This window comes from Malaclemys terrapin, chromosome 2, assembly GCF_027887155.1.
Source record: "Malaclemys terrapin pileata isolate rMalTer1 chromosome 2, rMalTer1.hap1, whole genome shotgun sequence".
Classification (NCBI taxonomy): Eukaryota; Metazoa; Chordata; order Testudines; family Emydidae; genus Malaclemys; species Malaclemys terrapin.
This window is the reverse complement of record NC_071506.1, coordinates 206,810,627-206,825,807: the sequence shown is the minus strand read 5'-3', so window position 1 is coordinate 206,825,807 and position 15,181 is coordinate 206,810,627. Positions and strand designations below refer to the sequence as shown.

The following is a 15,181-nucleotide window of genomic DNA, read 5'->3' as shown; positions in this document are numbered from 1 at the left end:
TTGGGGAGAACAGTGGTGCTTCCAGTTTGGAGTTAAGAAGTTTACCAAATGTTTACAAATCTATCAGAGCAACCTACTAACACGTCTTTTATGTATATTACAGATTACCAAGCAGTTAACTCAAGCAGCATCAGTACTTCTATTATCAATACGGTCTTGAGATGCATTAGGTGAGGTATTTCCAGTAGAGATAAGGAGGTGTTAGTACCGTTATACAAGGCACTGGTGAGACCTCATCTGGAATACTGTGTACAGTTCTGGTCTCCCATGCTTAAGACGGATGAATTCAAACTGGAACAGCTACAGAGAAGGGCTACTAGGATGATCCGAGGAATGGAAAACTTGTCTTATGAAAGGAGACTCAAAGAGCTCGGCTTGTTTAGCCTAACCAAAAGAAGGTTGAGGTGAAGATATGATTGCTCTCTATAAATATATCAGAGGGATAAATACCACGGAGGGAAAGGAATTATTTAAGCTCAGTACCAATGTGGACATAAGAACAAATGGATATAAACTGGCCATCAGGAAGTTTAGACTTGAAATTAGATGAAGGTTTCTAACCATCAGAAGAGTGAAGTTCTGGAACAGCCTTCCAAGGGGAGCAAAAGACATATCTGGCTTCAAGACTAAGCTTGATAAGTTTATGGAGGGGATGGTATGATGGGATAGCCTAATTTTGGCAATTAATTAATCTTTGACTATTAGCGGTAAGTATGCCCAATGGTCTGTGATGGGATGTTAGATGGGGTGGGATCTGAGTTACTACAGAGAATTCTTTCCGGGGTGTCTGGCTAGTGATTCTTGCCCACATGCTCAGGGTTTAGCTGATCGCCATATTTGCGGTCGGGAAGGAATTTTCCGCCAGGGCAGATTGGCAGAGGCCCTGGAGGTTTTTCGCCTTCCTCTGCAGCATGCGGCATGGGTCACTCGCTGGAGGAGTCTCTGAGCCTTGAAGTTTTTAAGCCATGATTTGAGGACTTCAATGGCTCAGACACAAGTTAGAGGTTTGTTGTGGGAGTGGGTGGGTGAGATTCTGCCGCCTGCGTTGTGCAGGAGATCAGACTAGACAATCATATTGGTCCCTTCTGACCTTAAAGTCTATGACTATCAAACCTCTAAAGCAGGGTTCTCAGGACAAATTACATCTCTACCCAGATATAACGCTGTCCTCAGGAGCCAAAAAAATCTTACTGCGTTATAGGTGAAAGTGCATTATATTGATCTTGCTTTGATCCGCCAAAGCGCGCAGCCCCGCCCCAGCGGTGCTTTACCGCGTTATATCCGAATTCGTGTTATATTGGGGTAGAGGTGTATTTGGTGGCCTCAGAGTGCAGCCACCAACTCTTGCTCGTGGCTACTCACACTTTTTCCTAAAATACTTAATTAGCTTTAGGAAAAATAAATATGCACATCGAAAGCGCTGTAATTTATTTATTACTAGCTACTAAGTCTATGAAAAGTGATATTAACATACATACAAGTATCACTTTTCACAGCAGACTTACTCAGCCCCGCAAGTCTGGGGACAAATTAAGCCCTGGATGGAGGATCAGGGGAGGCAGTGGGAGGGCTGGAGCCTGAAGCCCCATAGGGGATGGAATCCAAAGACACATGGCTGGAATCTGCCTCCCCACCACCCCCAGGCTGAAGCCCAAAGCTGGAGCCCCACCACTTCTGGGGAGGCGTAGCACTCACCAGCTGCCTACTCCTTCAGCATTGTGCCCCAAGTGTTTCCAGAGGGGGTTAGGGCCCAACCCCTGCTGGAAGCCCCAGAAACCAACACCAAGGCAGTGCATCCAGGAGCACCAGGAAGGGGAAGGGGCCGCTGCTTCCCCCCTGCCCCCAATCACAGCCCAGGAGGCCACAAAAATAACGAGGAGTCCGGTGGCACCTTAAAGACTAACACATTTATTTGGGCATAAGCTTACATGGGAAAAAAACCCTTTGTATCTGTTCCGTAATTGAAGTAGAGCTCAGAAAGTCCACCTAACATGCCCCGTGCTCCCACCTAAATAGCAGTATGTGTAACCCTTAATTACACTAGGTGGTGACTGTGACAACTCTTAAAGCAACCCGCAAACTGGGACTCCTGGACTGTCTCGAGCTCCTTCCATAATCCTGCTCACTGGAAAGCTGCCAACAGTAATGCCTCAATCACGGTCAAGAAAGTCAGAAACATGCTTAAACATGAACCTGATTTCTAGCTCATAGAGGAAATAGTGCTTTACTGAAAAATGCCATTCTGAATGTTATTTTCTAGGCAGTTAACTGTTGTATCTCGAATTCACAGTGTTATTGTGTTCAAATAAAAAAAAAAGGACAACTTCTAATTACCGTACACTTGTGTGATACATTGGGGGGATGAGTGGGGAGTAACTCCCTTTGATGGACACCCAGTCAGTCAGCTGTAAAATCCCTCTTGGTCTATTCTCTGCTTGCTTTACCTGTAAAGGGTTAACAAGCCCACAGGTAAAAGAGAAGGAGTGGGCATCTGACCAAAAGAGCCAATGAACTTTTTAAAACTGGGAAAGAAACTTCCGTTTGTCTTTTGTTCTCTGGGCTGAAGAGACGAGGCAGCAGGAATGCTGTATAAAGTTTGAACCAGATACGAAAATCATCAGATCATATCTAGAACTACTTTTTACAACCCAAAGGTGTAAGTAGATCAGAATGTTTAGCTAAAAACGATCAGGTTTATTTCTGTTTATTTTTTAAGGCTTGTAGATCTCCTCTGTGCTAACCCCAGATGCTTTTGTTTGCTTGTAACCTTTAAGCTGAACCCCCAAGAAAGCTATTTTGGGTGCTTAATTTTTGGAACTGCTCTTTTTAAAATCTAGCAAAAGCCTAGGTTCCAAATGTATTTTTTCCTTTTTGTTTTTAATAAAATTTACCTTTTTTAAAAACAGGATTGGATTATTGATGTCCTAAGAGATTTGTGCATGTTGTTTGATTAGCTGGTAGCCACAGCTAATTTTCTTTGTTTCTCTCTCAGGTGTGTCTGTGCCTGTGTGAGAAAGGGCTTGAGATTACCTTAGAGGGAGGAACTGAAAGTGCTCCTTCCTGGGTTAAAAGGGTTTTTTTTGCATTTGGGTGGTAGCAGTGTTTATCAAGCCATGGTCAAAGAGCAGCTGTAACCTTGGGAGTGTAATTCAAACCTGGAGTGGCAAATACTAATTTTTAAAATCCTTGCGGGCCCCCTCTTCCTACACTCGAAGTGACAACTTGAAATCTAGGCAATTCAATAAAAGAAAAAATAATTTCAGGTAGCATACCTATCTCTGAGTGTACCTACCATTTTTTTTTTAAATGGATATTCTCTCTCTCTCATTTTCTTTTTGTCCAAGTCCCAGAGAGAACAGGGGGAAATAAACTCTATACAAAGTTCTGTCAAATGCACAAAGAGTAAACAAACTGAATTTTTTTCCCTTTTATCTTTTCCAATTATAATAATCTTGTAATTTCTAGAACCAAGCAAAACAGCAATTCTGAAGGAGTAGCAGAGCATTTTCCCAATTTTACCATCCACTAAAGCAACAAAATAGCTTATTTCTATTATGTAGACCACTACAGCAGGCCAACGGAATTAAAGAATATACTTTAGATCAATAGCTTTTCTAAATGCATTATTTACTCAAAGTATTGGGCTTTTGATACTCTTCCTTATTGTACCTACCAGTCAACAAAGAATTCAAGGTAGCCTTCATTTGGATTCTCCAACTTCGGTGTTCCCATTTCAGCTTTGACTCCTACCAGGATGTCCGTATGTCCCTGTTAAAATACCAGCGTCACTCAACCAGAAAAATATTCCACGCCATAGCTTGTACAATTTATCCACATAGGGGTCAAGCTGTTATTAATGTTTATCTTTATGTTATCTACACAAACTATTCTGCCAAATAGCATTTCGAGCATGACCCAGTATTTTATTTTAATAAATCAAAGCTTTCGAAGAGACAATGTTAAGTTTGAGCACGTTTCCTCAAATAAACCCTATGTATTTACAAAATTTCTCTATGCTAATAGGACATTCTAAATATCCATGACTTCATAAATTCAGTCCTGGAATAAATACATATGCAGAACTATTCTAATACCCTGAGCGTAGCCACTGTCTGTACATACAACACCCACTAAAGCAGCAGTTTTAATTTGTTGTGATATGAACACTGTGAAGAATTATTTCTCTATTTATTAGTCATACTACTGACTTTACTTTCACAGGTTTAAATGGTGAATTATTTCAGCTTCCTCTGGCCTCAATGTACTTTGCCAATAGATCTCGCTCATAGCAAGGGCTTGTCTACACTTACAGCACTGCCGAGGTGAAGCTGAAGACATTACCTACATCAACAGGAGAGTTTCTCCTGTCGGTGTAGGTACTCCACCTCTAAGAGGCGGTAGCTATGTCGACAGGAGAAGCCCTCCCATTGACATAGTGCTCTCTACACTGGGACTTAGGTCGGTATGATGCGTTGCTCAGTGGTGTGGATTTTCTACAGCCCTGAGAGATGAAGTTATACTGACATAAGGTTGTAGAGTAGACCAGGACTAAGTAACCATTCTTTATGGACCGTGACACAGTTTCAGGCTCACTCCACCTGTATTCCCCCGCAATACACAGTCCCTTGAGGGCACCCACTTAAAAGTTTTTGGCTCCCAGCCAACATCTCTCATGAGCAGAGAACTATGTTGCACTCTCTCCTGACCAGAGTTTTAAGGCTGCACAGCTCCCCAAATTACACTATACTATCCCCAACAAGGCAGATAGCCTAACCAGGCCAGTGCCTGGCTTTCTTTCCAAAGGCTATGACCAGTATATTGCCAGCACACAGCTCCTTCTAAGCAAGCATATTTATTCTTAAGGTAAAAACATTACAAAGAAAACACTTCAAAAACAATGAGTCCCGATATGCATGCTAAAAGCTCAGCAGAAGTTACCTATTAGTCTTATGGGGCCCTCGTAGGGCAAGTCCTTCCAACCCTACTGCAAGGCATGCTTCCCCCAACTCCCCACCCTTCAGGACAGAAGGTCCTTTCCATTTGCTGGATCAGAAATAAGGCCTCAAGTCAGGCTCTTTGTCCAAAAGTCCCTTCTTTGTCTGCTGGTCTCTGGAGAGTCCAGTTTGAACCAGTATACGTAAGTGTCCCCCAGCACACTGTATTTCTCTCAGGGCTTACAACCTGGCTGATTTCCCTTAATCACCCCTTTGGTTTTTAGTTGCTGGAGGAGCAGTGGTAGCCCACCCCCATGAAGCAGAACACAATTATACATAAACCATTAATGAATCCCAAAGACACTGCACAGGGTTGCAATATCTGTCACAGATTGTTAGGAGGTGGTGAAAGGGAACAAACAGGAGCTTCAGTTTGTGCCACATATCATTAAAGTCAAGTTTCTGTTAATACTGTGGTGTATATTTCAGATAGTAATTTTACATTAAGAATATTCACTCTGTGTGTGTATTTTTACATTTGTATTAAAAAGCAAAAAAAAAAAAATCAATAAAAACTTAATACAAATAGTCAAGTGATAAAGTCTGGACTTGACCTACAGCCTCAAAGTCATGAGCTTCCACTAGCAATATACAAAAACTCCTTGTATCTGTACTTACAAGCTTCACTCTTGCAGATCCACTTGTGTTTGATACTACATCTGTTTCCACTTCAATACATCTATAGTCTTCACAGCCACGGCCATCTACCCGAAGATCCTCCTAAGCATAGCCACCACAGTTTTATTAAGTGATATAACTGATCCATATTATATTAATAAATCAAATACAAACTTAAAATAATCCCAGATAAAACATGCAAGTTAACAAAGCTAAATGGAGAAAAACAGATGGTCTTGTAGTTAAAGTGCTGGAGTATGACTTGAAAGATCTAGGTTTAATTCCCAGTTCAGTCACCGACTTCCTGCATGAACTGTAAAATAGAGAGAGAAGGTAATACTATACAATACAAGCTAAGCGTAGAACGTGAGTATTTCAGTCTTCATCCTGCAACATGCTCCATGTGGGCAGACGTCTTTCAGCTTCAGTGCAGCTCCTTATGCACAGATGGAAACCTATGTCCACAGTTCATTCAGGATCAGGGCCTTAAATGATAAGCTCTTTGAGGCAAGAGCTGTGTGTTTGTGTAGCACCTAGCATAACGGGGCTCTGATCTTGGTTGGGACTTCCAGAGAATACATACATAAATTGATGAAGAAGAAAGAATTGGGTAGTTTGAATTGCCAGCCAAAGTTACTGATGCCTTTAAGCAAAATAATAAACTGTCCATATACCTTCTCTTCACCTAAGAGGTTTGTTAGTATAGGTCTACCGGTAAACCTTCCTAGTGTAGACATATTTTATACCAGCAAAAAAGTTATTTTGCAGATATACCTTCTTCCCGGAGATAAATAAGCTACAGGTCAAAAAGCCTTTTTTGCTGATATAAACTGTGCCTACTCAGGCCTTTTACCAGAATAAATATGTTGGCCAAAAACAAACAAACAAAAAAAACACACCCCACACAACTATGGGGGCAAAACTTTTAAGTACAGACCAGGCCTAAGATAGCAATTCCAGTAAGAAAAAAAAGTTGGTATAAAATGAAAACATCCTGTAGCAGAAAGGATATATCTAGGATCTTTCTTGGCTTTGTGCTATCTGAGGTGTTTAGTGTAGACAGGAGATCAAATCTTAGTATTTGTTACATAGATATAAATCCCAAAGAACTCCACTGAAGTCGATGGAGCTGTATTCGCAAAAAACCCAAGATCAGAATCTTCCCTCACATGGAGCTGTTAAGTCTGTTTATTTAAGGTTGCTGTGTCTAAGCCAGTCAGAGGACAGGTATCTAGTTATGAACAATGGCAAAATAAAGAGAACATAATAACTGGCTCTCCTGCACCATTGGTTCTATCAAGTGCAAGCTACACACAGCGCAGGTTGCAAATCTTTCCTTGGCCAAAAGTGCACAGGGGAACAATGATGAAGAAATCCTGGAGGAGATAAACATTTTAGCCTTTAGAGGTTATTTCCCCCTGAAAACAACCGACTGTATTTCAATTTAAACAGCTGGCAATAGCCCCACCCCGTCGGCAGCAGCGACCCGGGACACGAAGCACTCAGCCGCGCCGTGCTCCGCATTACAGGCTCTGCAGGCCCCCGGCTACAAGCTAGGGTGGGAGAGGAGGGGAACGGCAGAGGCTGACCGCGCGGAGAGGCCGGGTTGCTGCTGCAGCACCGCCCATTCCCCCTGCCCCGGAGCGTCTGCTCCCCTCGCTAACACCACCTGACCGCCCCCCCCCCCCCCCACCGGGAACCCTGTCCGCTCCCAACTCTCACCCCCACCCCGGGAACCCTGTCCGCTCCCAATTCACCCCCACCCCCGCCGGGAACCCTGTCCGCTCCCAACTCACACACACACGCCGGGCCCCGCCCCGCCGCCCGTTACCTGGATACCGTGCACGATGTAGACCTTCTCCGCCTCGCTCAGCACCACGGACGCCATGCTGCGCGCCGGGTTCCAAACACTACTCCGGCCGCCGCCCGGTGATGCCGTCACCAAAACGCGACGAAGCTAACGCCCGCGACATTTCCTTTCCCTCCTCCATCCGCACATACTTACGTCATCCGCGTTGTGAGGTTCGACGGGCGCGCGAGCACGGGCTGGTTCGTGCGCGTGTTACGGAGAGAGAGCGGCTGGGCGGCTCCCAGCGTGTGACAGCCCGGGGAGGGAGGGGCTGGGAATAGGGTGACCAGATGTCCTGATTTTATAGGGACAGTCCTGATTTTTGGGTCTTTGTCTTATATAGGCTCCTATTACCCCCCACCTCCGTCCCGATTTTTCACATTTGCTGTCTGGTCACCCTAGCTGGGAAGAAATGTTCCCACGTGGGAATAGAGGTACAGACAGGAGCCCCAGATCCCTTGAGTGAGCGCGCTACCTGTGTGCATGTGAGTTCTTGCCTGTGAGCCTGCAGGAGTGCTGCGCTGTGCGTGTCTTGGGCATCGTTTGCATGCATTGGGCCTGGATGTGCATTGTGCATCCTACGGGCAAGGTGTCACCTCAAAGGCACTTCTCTGTGGAGTTCCAAATCCGTTCTGTGTTATAAAGACATGGAAATAGATGAAAACTCTCAAGAAAGGACTGAAATGTTAACTGACAAAACACTGAATGGTGGACTGAGTTCTGTGGTATGTCTGTCCTTGTTTTTTTCCCATGGTTACACAGTGTCATGCAGTAAATTGCAAATCTTCAACAGATAGTGCATATAAAAACTATGTTAAATTGCACAGTCAGGCTGTCTAAAGTTAGGAAATGTCAGAGCTAAGGTTACCTGTGCAACTAGGGTTGCCAGCCCTCCAGGATTGTTCTAGAGTCTCCAGGAATTAAAGATTAATCTTTAATTAAAGATTATGTCATGTGATGAAACCTCCAGGAAAACAACCAAAATTGGCAACCCTATGTGCAATGTTAATTTGCCCTCTCTTGTGTGTCTTCATTATGACAGTCTTTAATTACACAACATACTATTTTCCCCAAAGGATGGAAAGTCCTCAATGAGTGTTTTAATATTTTGTTTTTTCCTTATAATTCAGTGTGTGGCCCCATGCCTTATTTAATGCATGCCAGTCAATTTTATGTCCCTGCTCCAAAACAAGGGGGTACCTGAGCTGAGCTTCTCAAATAACTTGCCAGAATTTTTTAAGATGGGCAAAGCAACATATATTTCTTTAACTTTGTTTCTCTGGCATATAAAATTCTGCCCCAAACAGTTAAAGTTTGACAAAGTTACAAGCAACTGAAAACAGGGTCAAATAATAGAAAGTGTCTGGCAGTGCTACCTGCCCAAACAATAAGGAGTGAGTCAATGAAAGTGATTATATTTCCAGCTATATTCTGTCATGTTTTATACTACAGCACTTTGGACACTCACAAGCCACTTGGCCTGGCCTAAGCTGTAAACACAAAAGTGCTGAGCACCTGCAACTCTCGTTGCATACTCACCTATATATGTAGTGACTAGTGTGTACATATATACACAGTCATCTCCAGTATGTGAATACACAAGGTGGATGTAGCACACATCGTTATGTGCATGTTATGAAAAATGTGTATGTAACATATAGACCAGGTGAGGTAATATCTTTTATTTGACCAACTTCTGTTGGTGAAAGAGAGAAGCTTTTGAGCTTACATACACATATGCTATTCTTTTTGTTATTGTTTTCCAGTACCACTGAAAGACCCCAAATCTGGGATCAGATCCCCACTGTGATCTGCACCAAAGAAACATCATAGGTCCTGTCCCAAACATTTTGCAGTTTAAATAAAACAGAAGAAGATGGAAGAGGTTGTAACATATAAGCAGAACAATCCAGGTATTGGGTGGGAAATGTCAGGTTATATATATACCATAAATGTAATGTGTGCACATATAGACGCGTATGCATCCTGCACCAGTGAGGTCGGTGGCACCAGCAGCAAGCCCTGTGTGTGTGGATACAGCAGATGCTTAGCGAGTGAACAGAAACAGTTGTACGAAGGCAATGCATTGCAGTTCATTGCGTGCCAGGGCTTCCCGCAGTAGCGGGACCACAGTACGTGCTTTGCTCAGTCAGTGTGGGAGGGACCAGGTCCCGAGGAGGAGATGACGCTGTGCCGAGGAAGTGAAGGGAGAGGGCGTGACACTTCTCCGCGCTGCTCACTTCCTGGTCTCTCTCCCTCCCAGTAGGACTAGGGGCAGCTCGGGTAGCCACTGACGCCTCCTGCTGCAGTAGCAGCTCCGGGGCGTCGCGCGCTTGGCGTCCCAGGCTCGCGAGGCGAATGGAACGTTGCGTTGGGCGACGGAACGTTGACCCGGGTGGCGGCGAGGTCCTGAACGGGGGTGGCGGCGGCAGCGGGCGGGCTGGACCAGCAGCAGCTGCGGGGACCGGCGGCGACGGCTTCTTATGCGGGTAGGTTGCTCCCCGCGGCTCGCGGTGGGTAGCCGGGCAGCGGGCGTACCTGCAGTGGCCGCACACACCTAGCCAGGGGCTGGCAGCAGCCGCACACCCTCTGCAGGGAGATGCGGGCGGGCGAGCGACAGGCGGGTCAGGAAGCTCGAGGTGGAGCTTGGTATTGTCTCGTGCAAGGGTGAGCAGTGTGCTCCTGCAAGGTGAAGCCGGTGTCCCCAAGGGCAGGTGTGGCTCGTGCCGTGTGGCGCCTGAGCTCCAGTGGGATCCCTGTCCGCTTGGCTTGGGAGATGTAGCTGCAAGGGGGTGGGGGGCTGAAGAAGTGAGTAAATGCACAGGCTGCTGGGGAGAGACAAATCTTGGGGAGCATATGGCTAAGGAGGATGCAAAACAAACAAGGTCTCCCCCAAGTGCTCCATGCACATCGAGGGTCCCTTTCTACCCGTAATGATAGTCTTTTTGGCGTATGTTTAGGGCATATAAAGAACTCCCACAGGCGGCCAGGAGCCTATTTCCACACTCTTTGGGGTCCTCAAACCTCTACTGAAGTCCTTGGAAATGTGGGGAAGTTGGGGTGTGTTCAAACCGCGCAGGATCAGGCCCCAACATATCATTTACTAGAGCTGTTTCTGCCAAGGGAACATGCATTTGGGTTCTGCACCAGTATAATATTTTCACATTGGCACTGTTTAAAAGGTAAATCCCATGCAGCAGCCCTGGAAGATCTCTTTTTAAATAGACTATTAACTATTTTTTAAAAGTTTATTTTACTTCATTTAGGCCTTCAGCATCCCAGCACTGTTTGTGTTACTGAACAATGCTGTTCAAAACATTATATAAACGCATCCTTTAATGAGGTGCCATGGGATTTAAATTCTGCAGCCTCGACAGTTGGACAGTGTCCTGGCAACCTAGAATTGAATTAAAATAAAGAAGTTTGAATGCTGGTGAGATCTTTAACAAGTATTTGAACAGTTAAACATGCACTCGTCTGAAAAGTGCTTTGTACATCATTTGATGTTTAACTGGAGCTTATAACAGCATACTACTGTATAAAAGCTATGATGTCTAGTTTTATGTATAAGCCATTCTAAAACTATGATGCTATAAGACAGTGGCTCTCAACCTTTTAGAGTGACTAGATGTCCCGATTTTATAGGGACAGTCCCAATTTTTTTTTTTTTTCTTGTATAGGCTCCTATTACCTACCACCCCCGTCCCGATTTTTCACATTTGCTGTCTGGTCACCCTAACCCCTTTCAGGAGTCTGATTTGTCTTGCGTACCCCAAGTTTCACCTCACTTAAAAACTACTTGCTTACAAAATCAGACATAAAAATACAAAAGTGTCATAGCAAGCTATTACTGAAAAATTGCTTAATTTCTCATGTTTACAGTATAATTATAAAATAAATCAATTGGAATATAAATATTGTACTTATATTTCAGTGTAACGTATATAGATTAGTATAAACTATTGTATGAAATTTTAGTTTGTACTTACTTCACTAATGCTTTTTATGTAGCCTGTTGTAAAACTACTTAAATATTTAGGTGAGTTGATGTACCCTTTGGAAGACCTCTGTGTAGCCCCAGGAGTATTTGTACCCCTGGTTGAGAGTCACTGCTATAAGGGGTCTGATAAATTAAAAAGGATAACAGATTTTTTTGTATGTTAATTAAAAGTAATTCCTATTGATTTATTTTTAATACTTTTAAATATTTCTAGCGCTCTTTCAACATTATTATAGAATAATTTTTCCATAAATATATACATTCAGTATTGTTCACTAGAACTCTTCCGTGTTTGAGAAAACATAGGAATAGCAGTCACAAATATTCATCTTTCACCTGCAGTCGCTTTGAATCTGTTCCCAGAGTGCAGATCAGAATTCTGTTAGATTTTTCTTGGCTCCCAATCCAAATAAGAGCAAGTATCTTTTCAGACACACAAATGAGACTACTGCGCTGGACTTTCAAGGTGATGAAGATGCAAATAAGCCAGGGAGTGAGAGGCTTTCACTCAAATTATGATGGCATATTGTTCCATTATGAGGGTAACATAGAAAGTATGTTGATATTTTATAGCAAATGACTGCCGTCTACAACAGGGGTGGGAAAACTTTTTGGCCCGAGGGCCACATCAGGGTTGCGCAACTGTATGGAGGGCTGGGTAGGGAAGGCTGTGCTTCCCCAAACAGCCTGGCCCCCTCCCACTTCCCGCTCCCTGACTGCCCCCCTCAGAATCCCCAACCCATCCAACCCCCCTGCTCCCTGTCCCCTGACTGCCCCAACCCCTATCCATACCCCCAACCCCTGACAGCCCCCCGGGACTCCCACCCCCTATCCAACCGCCCTCTGCTCCTCGTCACCTGACCACCCCCTCCCAGGACCCTCCACCCCAACTGTCCCCCGGGATCCCACCCTCTTATCCAACCCCCCCGTTCCCTGTCCCCTGACTGCCATCTCGACCCCTATCCACACCCCCACCCCCTGACAGCCCCCCGGGGCTCCCACTCCCAACCCTCTCTGTTCCTCATCCCCTGACCGCCCTGCCCCAGAACCTCCAGCACATCCAACCGCCCTCTCCTCCCTGACTGCCCCCCAAGACCTCTGCTCCCTTACCCAACCCTCCCACCCCCCGCCCCCTTACCAGCAGCAGGAGCTCACAGCTGTAACACTCAGCCAGAGCCAGATGCGCTCCCCACGCTGCCCAGCGGGAGCGGTGGGCCAGAGTGCGGCCCACACGGCAGTGTGGCTGTGGGGAAGGGGACTAGGCTCCCTGGCTGGGAGCTCAGGGGCCGGGGAGGACAGTCCCGCGGGCCGTAGTTTGCTCACGTCTGGTCTACAACAAGACAATCGGATCTTGAGGCAGTTTCAGTGAAAGTTATGTTTTTCAGTGTTTAATGAAAGCAACCAAAAAGGCTTATTTAAAATAAGATAATGACTGTCAAGGTTGAAACTTTTATGTAAAAGTGAAGCTACATGTTTGTTTCTGTCATTGCTTTTAAAAGTGCATTAAAGAGCCAGTCATACAAACACTAGTGCTGTTTGACTGTAGAATGTACTACCACGAGCAAAAAGAAGAACAGGAGTACTTGTGGCACCTTAGAGACTAACAAATTTATTAGAGCATAAGCTTTCGTGGACTACAGCCCATCAGTGGGCTGTAGTCCACGAAAGCTTATGCTCTAATAAATTTGTTAGTCTCTAAGGTGCCACAAGTACTCCTGTTCTTCTTTTTGCTGATACAGACTAACACGGCTGCTACTCTGAAACCTACCATGAGTAGTTCTTATTTCATCTAAGGGACTGATCTAATAAGAAGCATTGCATTTGGACAAAACGTTCACAGAAATTTAGAGACAAGGACCCCAGAAGTTTGATGCAATTGCAGACCTTTTTTGTCATAAAATAAACTTGATTTTTCTAAATAAATCAAAGGTTTTCAGCATATTAATTCTTACTAGAAAATATTTTGCATCATTTTTCATAAGAAAGGTTCTATTTCAATTCTTAGTTTTTATTTAAATGCTGCAGTTATAGATAAACTACACCTACCTATTTAAAAACTTGCTCAATAAGAGAAGTCCCTCAGAGAGAAGTTTTCATGACAATATCCGTTTTATTAATCCAGCTGTAGGAATAGGGTTTAAGAGGGCAAATGCTTTTCACCAGGCATAATAGTGCAGTGAATACAGAATTATTATGCTGCTCTCTCTTGGGTAGGAAGTTGTCAATTTCTCCCCTTTCCTATGGACTGTTCTCTTTACTCTGATTAGGTTAAGAGAAGAAACTGTGACTACAAATCTTAATAGGTTTCTGTACGAGAGATGTGGGAATTTGTCTTGTGATGACATTCTTGTTCCCTTGTTTGCATTTTTAATGACTAGTTTTTCTTATCTTAGGGCAGGTCTACACTTAAAACGTTGCATTGGTGTAGCTGTGCCGCTGTAGCGCTTAAGTGAAAACAGTCCTATGCCAATCAGCATAGTTAATTCACCTCTCCGAGGGGCAATAGCTATGTCGATGGGAGAAGCTCTCCCGTTGACGTAGCACTGCCTACACAGGAGGTTAAGATCGGTATAACTACATGCTCATTGGGTTATACGACATAGTTATACCGACATAGGTCTGTAGTGTACACTTGGCCTTAGTGTAACAAGAATCTTAGTATAATATCTCAAATGCTACTTTCCTGCCCTTAGGTATAGTAATACCAGATCACATCTTACTTGAAAAATTTGCTCTACAAGCTGACCAGGTAAAATAGTCCAGATGTGACTAACAGTATCTAGTGGATCCTCTTTGTTCTATGCTCTAGATCAGGCTAATCTCAAATTTAAGGTCATTTTAGAGAAGATTAGAAATTAAAACTATCCTAATTGTAGTTGAATATACTCCAGGGTGCATGAAGTCAAGGAACAGAAGGTTGTTTGCAGTCTCATTGATATTGCAGTGCAGTAAGTTTTATCAGCGACCCCTTATATATCATCCACTAAGTTAGTGGTTCTCAACTAGGGGTACGCAGAGGTCTTCCAGGGGGTACTCAACTCATCTAGATATTTGCCTAGTTTTACAACATGCTACATAAAAAGCACTAGCGAAGTCAGTACAAACTAAAATTTCATACCGACAGTGACTTGTTTATACTGTTCTATATACTATACACTGAAATGTAAGTACAATATTTATATTCCAGTTGGTTTATTGTATAATTATATAGTAGAAATGAGAATAAGCAATTTTTCAGTACTACTGTGCTGTGTCACTTTTGTATTTTTGTATGATTTTGTAAGTAAGTTTTTAAGTGAGGTGAAAGTTGGGGCTACACAAGACAGATTGGACTCCTGAAAGGGGTGCAGTTGTCTGGAAAGGTTGAGAACCACTGCAGTAGATAACTAGTCAGAATACTTGCTACCACAGGCTTTGGGATAGCCGAAGTCTCTAGAAAATCCTTAGCATATAGCTGTTTTGAGGAGTAGACTAGAGACACAAAAGAGTGTGTTAATGCTCCATTCAGATGAATGGAGGAGTGTTGAATGGGGTGCTGTGGGGCACTTGTCAGTATTTTCATCAGTGACTGGGATTATGATGATATGCTAAGTATGATAGTCAGTCTTGCAGATAGTGCTAAGCTGAGGGGATGAGGTTTAAATGCAGTACAGTCTTCAGAAATAAAACAAATGGGCTGAAATCAGTACACTGAGATTCTGTAAAGGTAAGATAAAGAAG

At 43.9% G+C, this 15,181-nt stretch overlaps 2 protein-coding genes across 4 annotated transcripts in view; one reads left to right on the top strand and one right to left on the bottom strand.

Annotated features, from left to right (window-relative positions):
- Positions 1 to 7,565, bottom strand: part of EXOSC7 (exosome component 7) — a 34,859-nt gene extending 27,294 nt beyond the window's left edge. The window contains exons 1-3 of one of the 2 annotated variants that reach the window (XM_054020159.1): positions 7,444 to 7,565; positions 5,613 to 5,714; positions 3,674 to 3,768 (exon numbers count right to left, since the gene is read on the bottom strand). In XM_054020159.1, the coding sequence (XP_053876134.1) occupies positions 3,674 to 3,768; positions 5,613 to 5,714; positions 7,444 to 7,500 (254 nt within the window). In that variant the 5' untranslated portion in view covers positions 7,501 to 7,565. Of the gene's footprint in view, positions 1 to 3,673; positions 3,769 to 5,612; positions 5,715 to 6,927; positions 7,064 to 7,443 lie in introns of those variants that run through there. The other variant, XM_054020158.1, reaches the window with a different exon arrangement.
- Positions 7,566 to 9,658: 2,093 nt separating this feature from the next.
- Positions 9,659 to 15,181, top strand: part of ZDHHC3 (zinc finger DHHC-type palmitoyltransferase 3) — a 40,539-nt gene continuing 35,016 nt past the window's right edge. The window contains exon 1 of one of the 2 annotated variants that reach the window (XM_054020162.1): positions 9,659 to 9,950. The gene's annotated coding sequence lies outside the window, so the exon portion shown is untranslated. The remainder of the gene's footprint in view (positions 9,951 to 15,181) is intronic. The other variant, XM_054020161.1, reaches the window with a different exon arrangement.